The 12,178-nt window shown below is 38.7% G+C and overlaps 1 protein-coding gene across 2 annotated transcripts in view; it reads left to right on the top strand.

Annotated features, from left to right (window-relative positions):
- pip5k1bb (phosphatidylinositol-4-phosphate 5-kinase, type I, beta b) overlaps positions 1-11,928 on the top strand; it is a 40,290-nt gene extending 28,362 nt beyond the window's left edge. For both annotated transcript variants that reach the window (XM_024275480.2, XM_024275479.2), the window contains exons 8-15: positions 3,772-3,974; positions 4,315-4,398; positions 4,926-4,974; positions 5,091-5,175; positions 6,749-6,907; positions 8,265-8,391; positions 10,912-11,029; positions 11,103-11,928. In XM_024275480.2, the coding sequence (XP_024131248.1) occupies positions 3,772-3,974; positions 4,315-4,398; positions 4,926-4,974; positions 5,091-5,175; positions 6,749-6,907; positions 8,265-8,391; positions 10,912-11,029; positions 11,103-11,105 (828 nt within the window). In that variant the 3' untranslated portion in view covers positions 11,106-11,928. The remainder of the gene's footprint in view (positions 1-3,771; positions 3,975-4,314; positions 4,399-4,925; positions 4,975-5,090; positions 5,176-6,748; positions 6,908-8,264; positions 8,392-10,911; positions 11,030-11,102) is intronic.
- The last annotated feature ends 250 nt before the right edge of the window (positions 11,929-12,178 follow it).

A 12,178-nucleotide genomic window follows, 5' to 3' on the forward strand; every position in this document is an offset into this window, starting at 1 on the left:
TATTTTCTGATTAATTGCATAATTCAGGGATGGGCATACTACTGCTCGTCGACCACAAACGGCCCCTTAAACTGTTTAATCTGGCCCGCCAAATGCAAATAAATTATTATGATAAGCCTTATTTGCTTTATTTTTTCTGTAATTTTGCTGTTTTCACATAGATGGCCCACTTAAGGTGCAGAAAGTTATTCTGCATTTTTGTAGTTTGTGTGTTTTCCAAATCGGACAGTCCTTTTTCGAATTATTCCAACCCCACATGAACGCATCGTCTCTCTAAGTTTACGGTTTTCCCTTAAGAACATCAAATCATTGGTGCAACTGGCACTAAAATGATAAGTAAACGTCACAGTTTTGAAATAGAACCTCCAATGAGTTTTATATTAGCTTTAATCAAAACTAAAACATGTTTTCGTCGAGGTTTGATGTTATTTCTTTCTCTTTTGAGGTGGAAATACCCAAGAATCTGGTCCTGGTCCGGCCAGTCTGTCAAAGTTTAGAGCCCTTTGTGGGCCGCAAATCAGAAAATTTGTCCACAACAGACATAAATGATAAATTTATCACATTTTCAAAATGAGAAGTCTTATTTGGGATTTCCTCACTTGCAAGACTGATTATCTTCTCTCAAGTTTTGATGTTAAAACAAAGAATTCAACACAAATTTCTGAACAAAAACCTTTTTTATGCTAACTTTATCAAATATTTTAACAAGAATACAGCAACGCTTTTTAAAATGTGAACTCTTTTCACAGATTTATGACTTAAGTCACAGTGAAAAAAATGCAAAATAAAAAAAGGTATTAACGCAACATATCAATCCACATCTTTATTTAATTTGGTTTATGTTTGCTGCTCTAAACATTAAATGTTTCAAGCATTGACTAAAATGTTATAATAAATACAAATTCTTCCTTCTATGCTCTGTAGAGTGAAGAGAATTCAATAGTTCTTTTAAAATGATTTAAATTGTTACCCTGCAATATAAATAATCCTAAAATATTGCAAACTACATTTGTTTGACATTTGTTTCAATAGCAGTAGAAGGAAAATAAAGAATTGAAAACATAAATAGATTCTGTGACAGTTTTTATTTAGCAGGAAAGCAGAAATCTTGGAGAATCTTTACAACCAACAGAATGAAAGTCCTACATCTTGATGTATGGAATGTGGAGCCATTTCAACTTTTGAATAATTAATGAGGAACATTTCCGATAGCATTTCATGGCAAACACACCATCAGTGTCCTCTCACAATCGATGCTATAGCTTCTGTATTTACAGCAGACAGGCTCAGAGTGGAGAAGACTTCGCAGAGCTGCTGTGTCACTGTGAAGCCATGTCTTTGGGCGGCACGCTGCCATTACCTGTAGAGCTTCAGGCTGGATTCTGTCAGGATCAGGATCCACAGGACTGCACAACCTTCATTGAAATGAACCAGTTTGTCGTCTTGATTGCTTGCTGGAGAGCGGACACACACGTGTAGGGAGTTGGGTGTGTGTGTTTGTAGGGGGGGCTTTCAAAATGGTTGCTGTTTGACTAGGCTGTGGGAGTCGAAGCGAGGCCATGTAAATTGTTGATATGGAAAATACAAAGCCTCAGTGTTTTGTTTGAGTCGCTCATTAATTCTGCTTTGTGTTTGTTTCCGCCTGTAAAGCTTTTTTTACTTTCACTTTATTCCATCAGGTCCTTCATGCAGTTTTCATTCATTTTCGTCGCTAAACAACAGAGCAGCAACAGTTTGACCCAAATCCAGAGTCGGAACGTTCTTTCATAAACCCGTTTCCTCAACCGCTTTTGCGTAATTTCATTTATTATTGCTTATAGAGTCCAGGTTTCAGTGCAGAGACCATAGATGTTCTTAGTATGTTGAGTCTTCTATACAATATCTTCTTTACGTTTGATCTGTACTTGTATCAAAAATTACCTTTAAGATCCGTTAATCCGTAACAAAGTTTCAGTCTAAAAACACATAAGTGGTTCCTAGTCACTCTCAGATCCATCTTTCAAAGTGGTCTTCAGTTCGCTCTGAGATTCCTCAGTCTGAAAACGAGCCACTCCGAGAGCGAAACAACTGAACCAAAATGGCCACCGTAGCCAGTTATTAGCGGACAAATGCAGAGCAGCGATTCAGCAGCAACTCATTAAAATGTGGTCTGATGAATTCAGGCTTATGAAAGCAACTTCTAACGTGACACACATTGCTTGTTCCGGCAATTTATATGTCATAAACACTTGTTAGCATACTTTGTAGCTGTAGCGTTCTCAGCATTCCTCGACTGTACCAAAATAGCAATAAAAAGTGTTGAACCTGGCCTTCATACAGACGTTCAGAATTGGTCAGCGAATAAAAAGTTTGAATAAGTGAATTATCTTGACAAGTATTTTCAAAGTGTAGCACCTCCATCTTTCTCTTTTTGTTTTGACCCACCCCCGTAACTGTTGGCCAATGACTGATGAGATCTTTAGTCATGTGGTTTTGTTGACAAGCTTTGGTCTGGAACAGAAATCTCCGGTAGATTCCAGTCTGAAGGTTTAAGACTCGATCAGGATCAAATTAAGCAGACCAGGTCCGGAACATATCATTTTCCAGTGTAAATACACCCTTAAATTAATATTATCTCTCGTTTCCCCCCCCCTTTTTTTAACACAAATGTACATTTTTAGGATGTAAAATGTAATAGATGATTGAATGTGTCTTTAGAAAATTATCTGAATGTAGTCACGCCGTCCTGGAGCATATGTCATAGTTCCAGGAGACAATATGTTTCTTTGTGAAGGATGTTATATTTAGCATTTTCACAAACTCTTTAACATCATTCTCTGCGCTGCAGGGTTAGGACAATGAATTCACTGTGATCAGCCTGACAGTTTGTTAGCGCTGCATACAGAAGCTCATATGAGTCGAGCATGGCGTTCTCTTTTAAGCATCTTTTTAATTTTACTTTGGAGCAAATTTTAGTCTACATAAAGGAAAATTATTCTTGTTCTTATCTCATTGTGCTGTGAATAGCCACTGCTTTATTATTATTATTTTTTTAGCGCTAATTGATATGCAGTTGCAAGATAAAGTATGTGAACCCTTTGGGAGTACCTCATTTTCTCTATGAAATGTGTTTTTTTATTTCAATCTAAATCACAACAATGGAGAAAAACATTGTCGGCTTAAATCACACAACATTTTTTCATGTTTTTAATTGAGCACAATTCACATATTTTCTCCTGCAGCTGCAATTTCACCAGGAATTACATTAAATCAGAATGTTCTTAGTTCCCTTTAGTGATTCTTTTCCATGTGGAGTGCAGGAGAGAAAGTTTTTCCCACTTTTTACTCTCAGTTGTTCATTGCAAAAAAAAAACTATAAAAAGTTTTACCACAACCCCCTCCAGCCTCTTGACAAAAACCTGGCTCCACGGTAGTGACCCTGATCCCTTGAGCTCTTTTCTCAGCCCCTGTCTCGCCATGAGGCTGCTTCTCTTGAGGAGCAGGAGACACGACGTCACAGAAGCTCTGGGAAACCGGGCAAAAGGCCCCTCAGACAGGTCAATGTGTAACACTTGGCTCAGTGTGGAGAAAAACCCTGTTTGTTTAACTCAAAACTGGTTTAAACAGAGATTTACCTCTGCAAAACCTTCTTATTTCTTCCTGGCACCAGTGCGTAGAGTGATTAGTAATGCTGGCACATTAACTGTAAAGCAGCTGATGGTATAAAGCACCTTTTTTTTTAAACATATTCACGCTAAGCTCTCACACTGCTTCTCTTATGTGTATCAATAGGTGCTGGAGAGCTTTAAAATAATGGATTACAGTCTGCTGCTGGGTGTGCACGTCCTGGATCAAAGCCACAGAGACGGAGGCGATTCGGGCCAGGCGGGGGGCGACGGCAGGAGACCTGTGGGTCAGAGGGTGCTTTACTCTACCGCCATGGAGTCCATCCAGGGAGACGGCAGAGCAGCCGAGGCGCTCACCACTGACGACACGTGAGTCAGCTCAGCCTGTTGGGGCGGTGGAGGCCCGGGCCGAGGCGGGGGGCTGACCAGACACAAACTGAACACATATTTGGTCACTCTGTCCCCGGCTGTCTCTTATTTTTCTCTCAGTCCCAGCGCTCATTCCTCATCCCGGGCTCTCGCATAACCATAGCTACGCAAACACAAACACGGCCACTGTTCTCCGTCTTTACAGCAACACGCGCAAACGCTCGTACTGTACGGGCCTCTTTTACAAACACTTGTAAAAGTGAGGCAGCACCCGGGGGGGAGACTTTATTTAAAGTATGGCAGAAGAACTGACTGCTGTGATGGTTTTCCTCTGTTTTAGGATGGGTGGCATCCCAGCCAGAACACACAAAGACGAGAAGCTGCTCATCTTCCTGGGAATCATAGATATTCTACAGTCCTACAGGTACAGACTCCCAGAATCCTGCTGCATTTTCTACACCCACGACAAGAAAAGTTGTGTAGCTAGATGTCTCAGAATGACAAAGTTACAGCTCTGATTGATGCTTGCCCATCAGGAAGACCTCTTATGGTGAATTCCCATCATGCACTGATGGAAGGAGCTAATAGAAGCAATCCTAAAAGGACTGGAGACTTTCTTCTTTTTCCACAATGATTTAAGTTGCCACAGTGGCCTATCCGTCTCCTTTATTTACTCATTGATTTTTCTTCCGGAGTGCACAATAGCCTGCTTTAAGACGATCTGGATCAAGCACTTTTTAGGCTGGTGTAGAAACATGTATATAAATGCCAGGCTTAAAGCTTATCTGTTCGCTTCTCTTTTTAAAAAAAAATGAATTTATGAAATTACCCTTGGACTGCTGTTCATCAAGGTGAAATAGCGTGCGTCTTTGGTTTCTCAAGCTGAAAGGCGGCATTGTTAGAGAGGATAACAGCTGTGGCGAGCTCTCATCTGGTTTTATCCTCTCCTAGGTTCATCAAAAAGCTGGAGCATTCGTGGAAAGCCCTGGTCTACGATGGCGTAAGTGGATAGTCTTCCTAAATTTGACACGTTTGCTCTTTTAAAGGAGCTTTTTCGTTTGTCTGCACACTGCCGGCTGAGCTTAAGGCCTGTGTTTTGCTCTCGCACGCCCGCAGGACTCCGTCTCGGTTCATCGGCCCGGGTTTTACGCCAGCCGCTTCCTCAAGTTCATGAGCACACAAGTCTTCAGGAAGACGCAATGTAAGTCTGGGGGGGTTGTCAGTGTGGGAGTGTGAGAAAAAAAAACAGTAAGGGTCATTGAATTAGCTCTGATTTAATTTTTGTAAGTTTAAAAATTTCTGACTGAGAAGACTTAAAACTGCTACTGACATAACATTACTTACTACTGCTATATTTGCTGCAATTAGAAAATTCTTTGTGGTTCAGGGGGTATTTTATTTTGAAAAAAGTCACTTAACCCTCTATCAAAAGCTAAAGTATCTCCTAATAAAAAAAAGGCTATTTATCTTTAAAGAAAAAAATAGTTAATTTATATTAATAATTTTATATTAATAGTAGTGACATAAATACAAATCTGTGTCTTAGTTATTTTTTTGTATAAGAGTGAAGCCAGTCTTTGTGGCTCCTCCTGGTTTGAGGTCAGCAAGAAATTGACCTAAATAACTCTTTAAGTCTTGAAGGTTTCAGACCTCAGATTTAAGCGAGCCCTTTTTTATTTGCTGTAACAGAAACCTTCACTTTTTGAATCTTAACAGTTGAGTCTCAAATTACTTTCATTTAATTTAAAAACACACTCTGATAAATAGTGTTTTGGGTGTTTTTAACACATTCTTGTGGCTTTTCTGTAATGATGAAGGACATATACATATACATATATATATATATATATGTGTGTATGTGTGTATAAAGAAAATAAAGCTTAAAATTCAGAGTATTTTTTAATCAAATTCTGGTGAATCAGGAGCAGATGAAAAATGCAATTGTGACAGACGGGCTACAATTGACCACATGCTCCCTGCTCCTTTCTGATGCCTCCACTTGCAGACCAATACATACAGTAACATCTTCATTTTCCTCTCCTGAGCTGAAATCTGTATGGCTGGATAGCTCAGGTATTGTTTTTGCACCGTTAATGTTATATTGGGGGTTTAAGGGGTGTAAACAGATGGGTGACAGGAAGTGGGGGTGGGCTTTGTCCTTTTAAATTATGTAAGTTTTTTTTTTTTTTATTATTTTGGCTGAGAACAGCATTATCATAATTATAAGTTAATGAATTAAACAAACTCTCGTACAGCTCAGTAATACCCCCGTATCAGCACCAGTCCAACTGTGGAGAAGCAAAACTGATTTATTAGCAGCAGACGGACCCTCTTGTCTCATTTACTACCAACACGTGAAACTGTCGCTCCAGTGTGGCTGTCGGGGAAGCCAGGAAAATGCTTTGGAGCTCCCATCAAATATAGTAACCACTGTTATGTAAGCTTGTAGGACCCCCCGTGGAAACAAAACATGGCTGAGGCTCTGAGTTTAGGATTTAGCCATGTGCTGAACCCCCCACCTCTCTCTCTGCCAGAGGGAGATTCATTTCATGCTCCGCTCAGGAGGAGGAATGAAGCTGGCTTTGAGGACACATGTGCATCCTAACACTTTAATATCTGCTAATTTAGATCTAATCAAGTTTCATTTTGTGTGAGCCCTCAAACCGTCAGTGTTTTTTTGTTTTTTTTCATTTTACTGCCGTCTTTCCCCTTCACCTCTGCACGATTTCTTTCTTTCTTTCCCTGACTTGTATGCTTTCATTTCCTCTTTGTAGCAATTCGATATTCTCCTTCAAAGAGGACCCGCACCTCCATTTCGGCTCTGAAGTCGTCCTCACAGGAGATCCTTTCATCACACGCAGATGAGAAGCACGAGGACGACAGGAGGGACAGGCTGGGCGGAGCTCGCAGCCTGGCCAGTCTGGACGGACAAGGTACAAAACAACAAGACTTTTGGGAAAAGCTGGCCCTGATTCGCCCTGAATCGGCGTGATCACGGTTAATTGTTGAGGATGTGTTGTCACAAACCGACTTCTGTTCATGAATCGAAGGATAAAAGTTCATAAACTATGTCTGACCTTTGTTTTAGGACGTGATAAAGGAGTGTTAGGAAAAGGGTGTGCTCGTGTTCCGATTGTTGCACCTTCTGATTCACTCTGTGGTTTTCTAAATAAAAGTTTAGTAGAGGAAATGAGGAAAATTAACTAAATACATTTTTAAAAACATGTACATTTACTGCAACCTTTTAAATCTGTGGATTTATACTCTTTCCTGTTTGAACCTTTAACTCAGCAAAAGAAAACATGGAAGAAATGAAAGACATTCAACTAACTAGTGTCAAAGTCCTTGTTTGATGATTTATCTGCAGTGGCACACTAAAGATTGACTGAGTAAGGATTTAGGAATGGGAACTTCTTTTGTTTCGTTTACATTTTCAAAATAAAAGCCTCACAGTGAATGTATAGGTTGCAGGTTTCAGTTGATAATTATAGTAGCACTTGCTTACCGGTAACTAAAACATGTTTATCATTATTATTCTCTAGTTTTTTTTTTCTTTTTTTAAAGAGGAGGGAATTATGTGGTGCTATAGTGCATGGATCATAACAAAACTTTCAAAAAGATGCTTTTAAAGTAATGTTTGTTTTTTAAATCATGCAAACTAAAAACATTGTTTTTACTATTATTAATACAATCATAGGAATTCCCATTAAATGTAAATACATATTTTAAAAAGCTGCCAAAAAATATGAGCAACTAGTAATAATGAAAATAAACACTATTAAGAGTCACTTAGGGGTTATATAGTAGTTTTAAAGGTTTTACAGATTTAGATTTACTTTTCCCGAATGCCAGAGAACACGAGTTTGACTCATCTCACAACTGTCAAAGTCCCAAAAATATTTTATTTTGAAGTTTGGTATATTCTTAACCATGACAGTAAAAACACCACAGATCAGCTTTGATGTTATCTGAGAGTTTATATTTCTCATCATGTTTACTTCCACTGCATGTAGTGCTCAACTGATTTCCTCTTTATTACAGTAAATTCTTTAAAATTATATTTGAAATAATTTAAGGCTATATATTATTTTACTTTTTTAAATTATTGTTGTGCAGTTAGATTTGGAAATGCTGAACTGGGGGAGTTTTTGCCTTCTCTGACTCATTTGGTGTCACTCCTAAGTTCAAGACATTCGGCCTTCAATTATAAGAAGCATCTCCTGAATGTTATGTAACACTAAATTTAGAAAATGAGTATCACATGAATAACCCTTTCTTTCCACTTTTTAGCTATATTTGGCTCGTATCTGCGTCCCGATCTCGTCCCCGCCAACCCGTCCTTCTACGATGGCTCCTCCATGGGAACCATCTCCACCTCCACCATCTTTGTGAACGTGGACAACCAAACGGAGGAGAGGTGCAGTATTCCGTTTGCTTTCAGTCTCCGATCACCCTGACATGTTTGCCACCTCGATGACAGATTACAGTGCACAATGCAGAGGGTGTGGCTAACACTCGCGCTCAGCTTTACAGGTTCACTTGTGATGTGGCGTTGCGTGGTTTTATTGCTGACATGCGTCACGGAGCGGATCACTCAGCTAGCTTGGCAACATTCATTATACAAACACAACACTTCATCATGTGGACGGATGTGTTAAAACACAATACGATCAACAGAAAAAGTTTGGGCAAAAATGAAAACCCTTCTTCTTTTTTAAAGGAGTTTTCTGCATTGATCAGTCGCTGTTGACCTTTATATGTCATGTTTTACCTGATAATTTATCATCTGGTAAAAATTACAACAGCTAGTTTTACATTAACAGCTTTTATTACAGCGTTTCCCTCTGGCTGCAGACAGTTTGGGTTCACTCTTCCTTGAAGCTTCTTTGTCTTTGCCCTTCATATATTTTTTTAATCTTTCACCTCTCCTGTCCAGCAGCGTCGCGCTCAGATTTCTCCCTCAGACTGTGCGGCGTGTCACGCCCGCTCTGGTCCCTTGTGTCGGTCACCTGCTGATACCCTGACATTGTTCTTGCAAATATTTTCATAAATATTTAAACGGCAGTTTCAGCACAGTTTGGTAGTCTCCTTAAAAGCTGCGACAGAGGAAGAAAAGAGTCGCCGTGTATGTCAGTCAACAGTAATCCCTGCCTGCCAGCTGCTTGGCTCGCTGGGATGTCAGGTGTTTTCAGATCAGGCATAAAGGTCTTGTTTATCTGTATTGATTCTAATCTCTTCATCTCTTTTAACTTTACACCTCGATACCAGGAATTTTTAACAGCTGAACAAAGTGATCCCGCACAGGGTCATAAAAGGGAGACTCCTCAAACCTTGATTTACCTGAGACACGCTTGAAGGAAAACTGCTGTGCTGCTGCCCTCTAGTGGTCTTAACTGGATTGAGCCACGGCACATTTTTTACTGTAACAACATGGCACCAAAAATAAAACTATATAGCCTAACAAAGTATATATATAATAGAGTATAGTTAAGAATGTAGTTTCTAAATTTATTTATACTAATGTAGTGAGTAACTTGTTAGATATCCTTACAGGAATGGAAGAAAGTCACAAATAAATGTCTTCCTTAGCAGCTTTTTTTTCTCTCTGAGTTCTAATTACAGTCAGGTTCAAAAAATTCTAGTCACTCTGAGAAAATGCAGTGTAGAAATATATTTGTTGGACATAGTGGGTAACTCAACCCAAACGCTGTCCAAAGATCAGTAAAGTTTAGCTTTAAATCGTGACCACGTTTCAGTTCAATGAGTTCCTCTCACTCCTCTTAAGTCGGTTCCTTTTCTGAGCTGTGAGGATTCTTTAAATCATTCTATAAAGATTGAAGAGAAGCAAAATAATTTATCACTCACGCAGTGTTGACTTACTCAGTGAGGGAACATCTCAAAATTGCAAAATTGTTCTACTCTTCATTCTGTGAGAAAGCTGCATTTTAATTAGATGCTTGAGCAAAAAAAAAACATTTTTAAATTCAATTAATTTTCTATTAGTAGGAATATCCAATCAGCAAAGAAAGAAATTGCTACAGTAAAATGGAAAAAAAATATTTAAGGTCGGATTTGTTGCTTCTTACATTGACATTTTTTTTTACATTTTTTTAAATTTGCAATTTAGTAAAAACTGCAAAAAATCGTTAAAAACATCATATATAGCTTTGCTTAAAAGTGCTAATTTGCAAAACTTGATCATTGATAGAGTTGTGCATTTAAAAAATGACCACACCAATTAAAAAAGAAGGTAGCAAAATTAACAGCAAACTGTCTTTCTAAAATCGTATTTAAAAAAAAATCTACAATTTTTATTTATTTTTCTTGCAGACACTTTTTTAATCTTGATTTAAGAAACGTAGTGGCTGCTTATTATGTTTAAAAACAACCAGGATTTCATAGCATATCTTGTAAAAAGTAAAGGATATATTTCAAAGGATTGATTTTTCAGGTTTATCACAAATGTAAACCTTTTATAAATATAGCTTAGACTTTTTTTTTTTAAATCAACAGAAAGCTTTTATCTGAAGGCAGAATCTTAAATACACATTTTATGCAATAACTCTTAGCAAATTTATCATGCCTAATTATGCAGGAAATATAATGTTACATAAAATAATTTCTTTAGAAATCTGTCATTTTGCTTTGGAAAAATAATGTTGACATCCTTCTTTTGTTTTATTTTACCCGTCTATTGGGTATTTTTTTTCCTGAAGTCTATTTTGAACAGTCTGACTGTGTGGTTTTGATACGGTCTTTAAATCTCACCACCTCATTGTGAACTGTTTCTGAGAGTATGATCGTCTCTTAAGGCCCTCCTTGACAGGCTTCCATCTCTGCGGCCGTGTTTCTCGCTCATGTTTTTTCACTGAGTGACTTCAGGCTCCGACATTAAACCCCTGAAGGCGTCTGACCTTCATGTTCGGTCCTGTTTCAGAGATGATGCTGCATCCAGCTCCACCTTCACCTTGGAGGACAGTGCCATCTGCCTCACTTCAGAGCAGAGCACGGTGGATGTAGATCATGATGAGGGATCTGTTCTGGATGTGTACTTGGTGAGTTGTGATCCCGTCGCACTCAAAGGAATCCAGTAAAGTACTGAAGTAACTCTTCTCTTTTTTTCTGTAGTGAAAGGAAACGCTTCACATCCGTCGATCCTCCTGCCATGCTTCAGACAATCACCACACTCCACTGGACGTGCCATTTGACTCCATCTTCAGTGCTGCTAGATCCATGTTGCCACTAGTATTTGCCAACAAATGAAGATACTATGATTCCCTTTGGATGATGGATTTAAAAAAAAAAAAAAAAAACCCGACCAAGGAGTCATGTGAGGAGCTGGACCAGGAACCGCGTGACCTTTTGTTGTAGCTGCTGACCATCGAGCTGAACAGTGTCCCTTTTTAGAGCATGTATCATGGTAGGGCCATATTTTTTAATCGATGTATAGTTTTCACGGTGTAAAAAAAAAAAAAAAGTTTTAAAAATGAATGTCCTCCACACTGCATACAAGGATAAACACATTTTTTTTCAGTTATTTCCTGATGCTCAGAGACACTTGCAGCTGCTGAGCTGCAGATACTTGTTTACAGTAAAGTTACGTGGTGGCATCTTTACTGAAAAAGAGACACAGAGACTCACTTGAATGGACTTTATTTTGAAGGCCTTTTCCTTGCTGGCTGTTTTTGTGCTGCTTGAGAGGAAGAGTGGCCTTAAAGCCAACGAGACATTTCCTGGATATCGAACAGAACAGTGGAACCTTCTCCAAAAGAAAAAAAAAAAAAAAAGCACTTTTGACATGGGTTATGAATACTGTATTCCTCTGAAGGATGTGGCTTAGGTGGGTGGGCTAACAGAAATAGATGTGTGAAAATGCACTTTATTATAAATGCACATTTCTGTTCTGTCATAGATTTAGTGCAGACTGCAAAATCATTTCTGGTGTAGATCCAATGGTTTTGTCCATCAGGACTGAAGATATCCGGGATACCTTCCACTACTGAACACGTCTCCTCTTCAAAAGTTGCAGCTGTCCGACACGCCCTCAAGATCACAGCCAACTCTACATGTCGAACTTTACAATCACACCTCTGTTGTGACCATAATTTATTCTGTAAATGACAATATTTTACCATTTGCTGAAGAAACACTTTAATCACTGAATGTAAAGATGATGCATATTTATATATAGAAGAGCCTCCAAT

This window comes from Oryzias melastigma, linkage group LG9 (genome assembly GCF_002922805.2).
Source record: "Oryzias melastigma strain HK-1 linkage group LG9, ASM292280v2, whole genome shotgun sequence".
Taxonomy (NCBI): domain Eukaryota; kingdom Metazoa; phylum Chordata; class Actinopteri; order Beloniformes; family Adrianichthyidae; genus Oryzias; species Oryzias melastigma.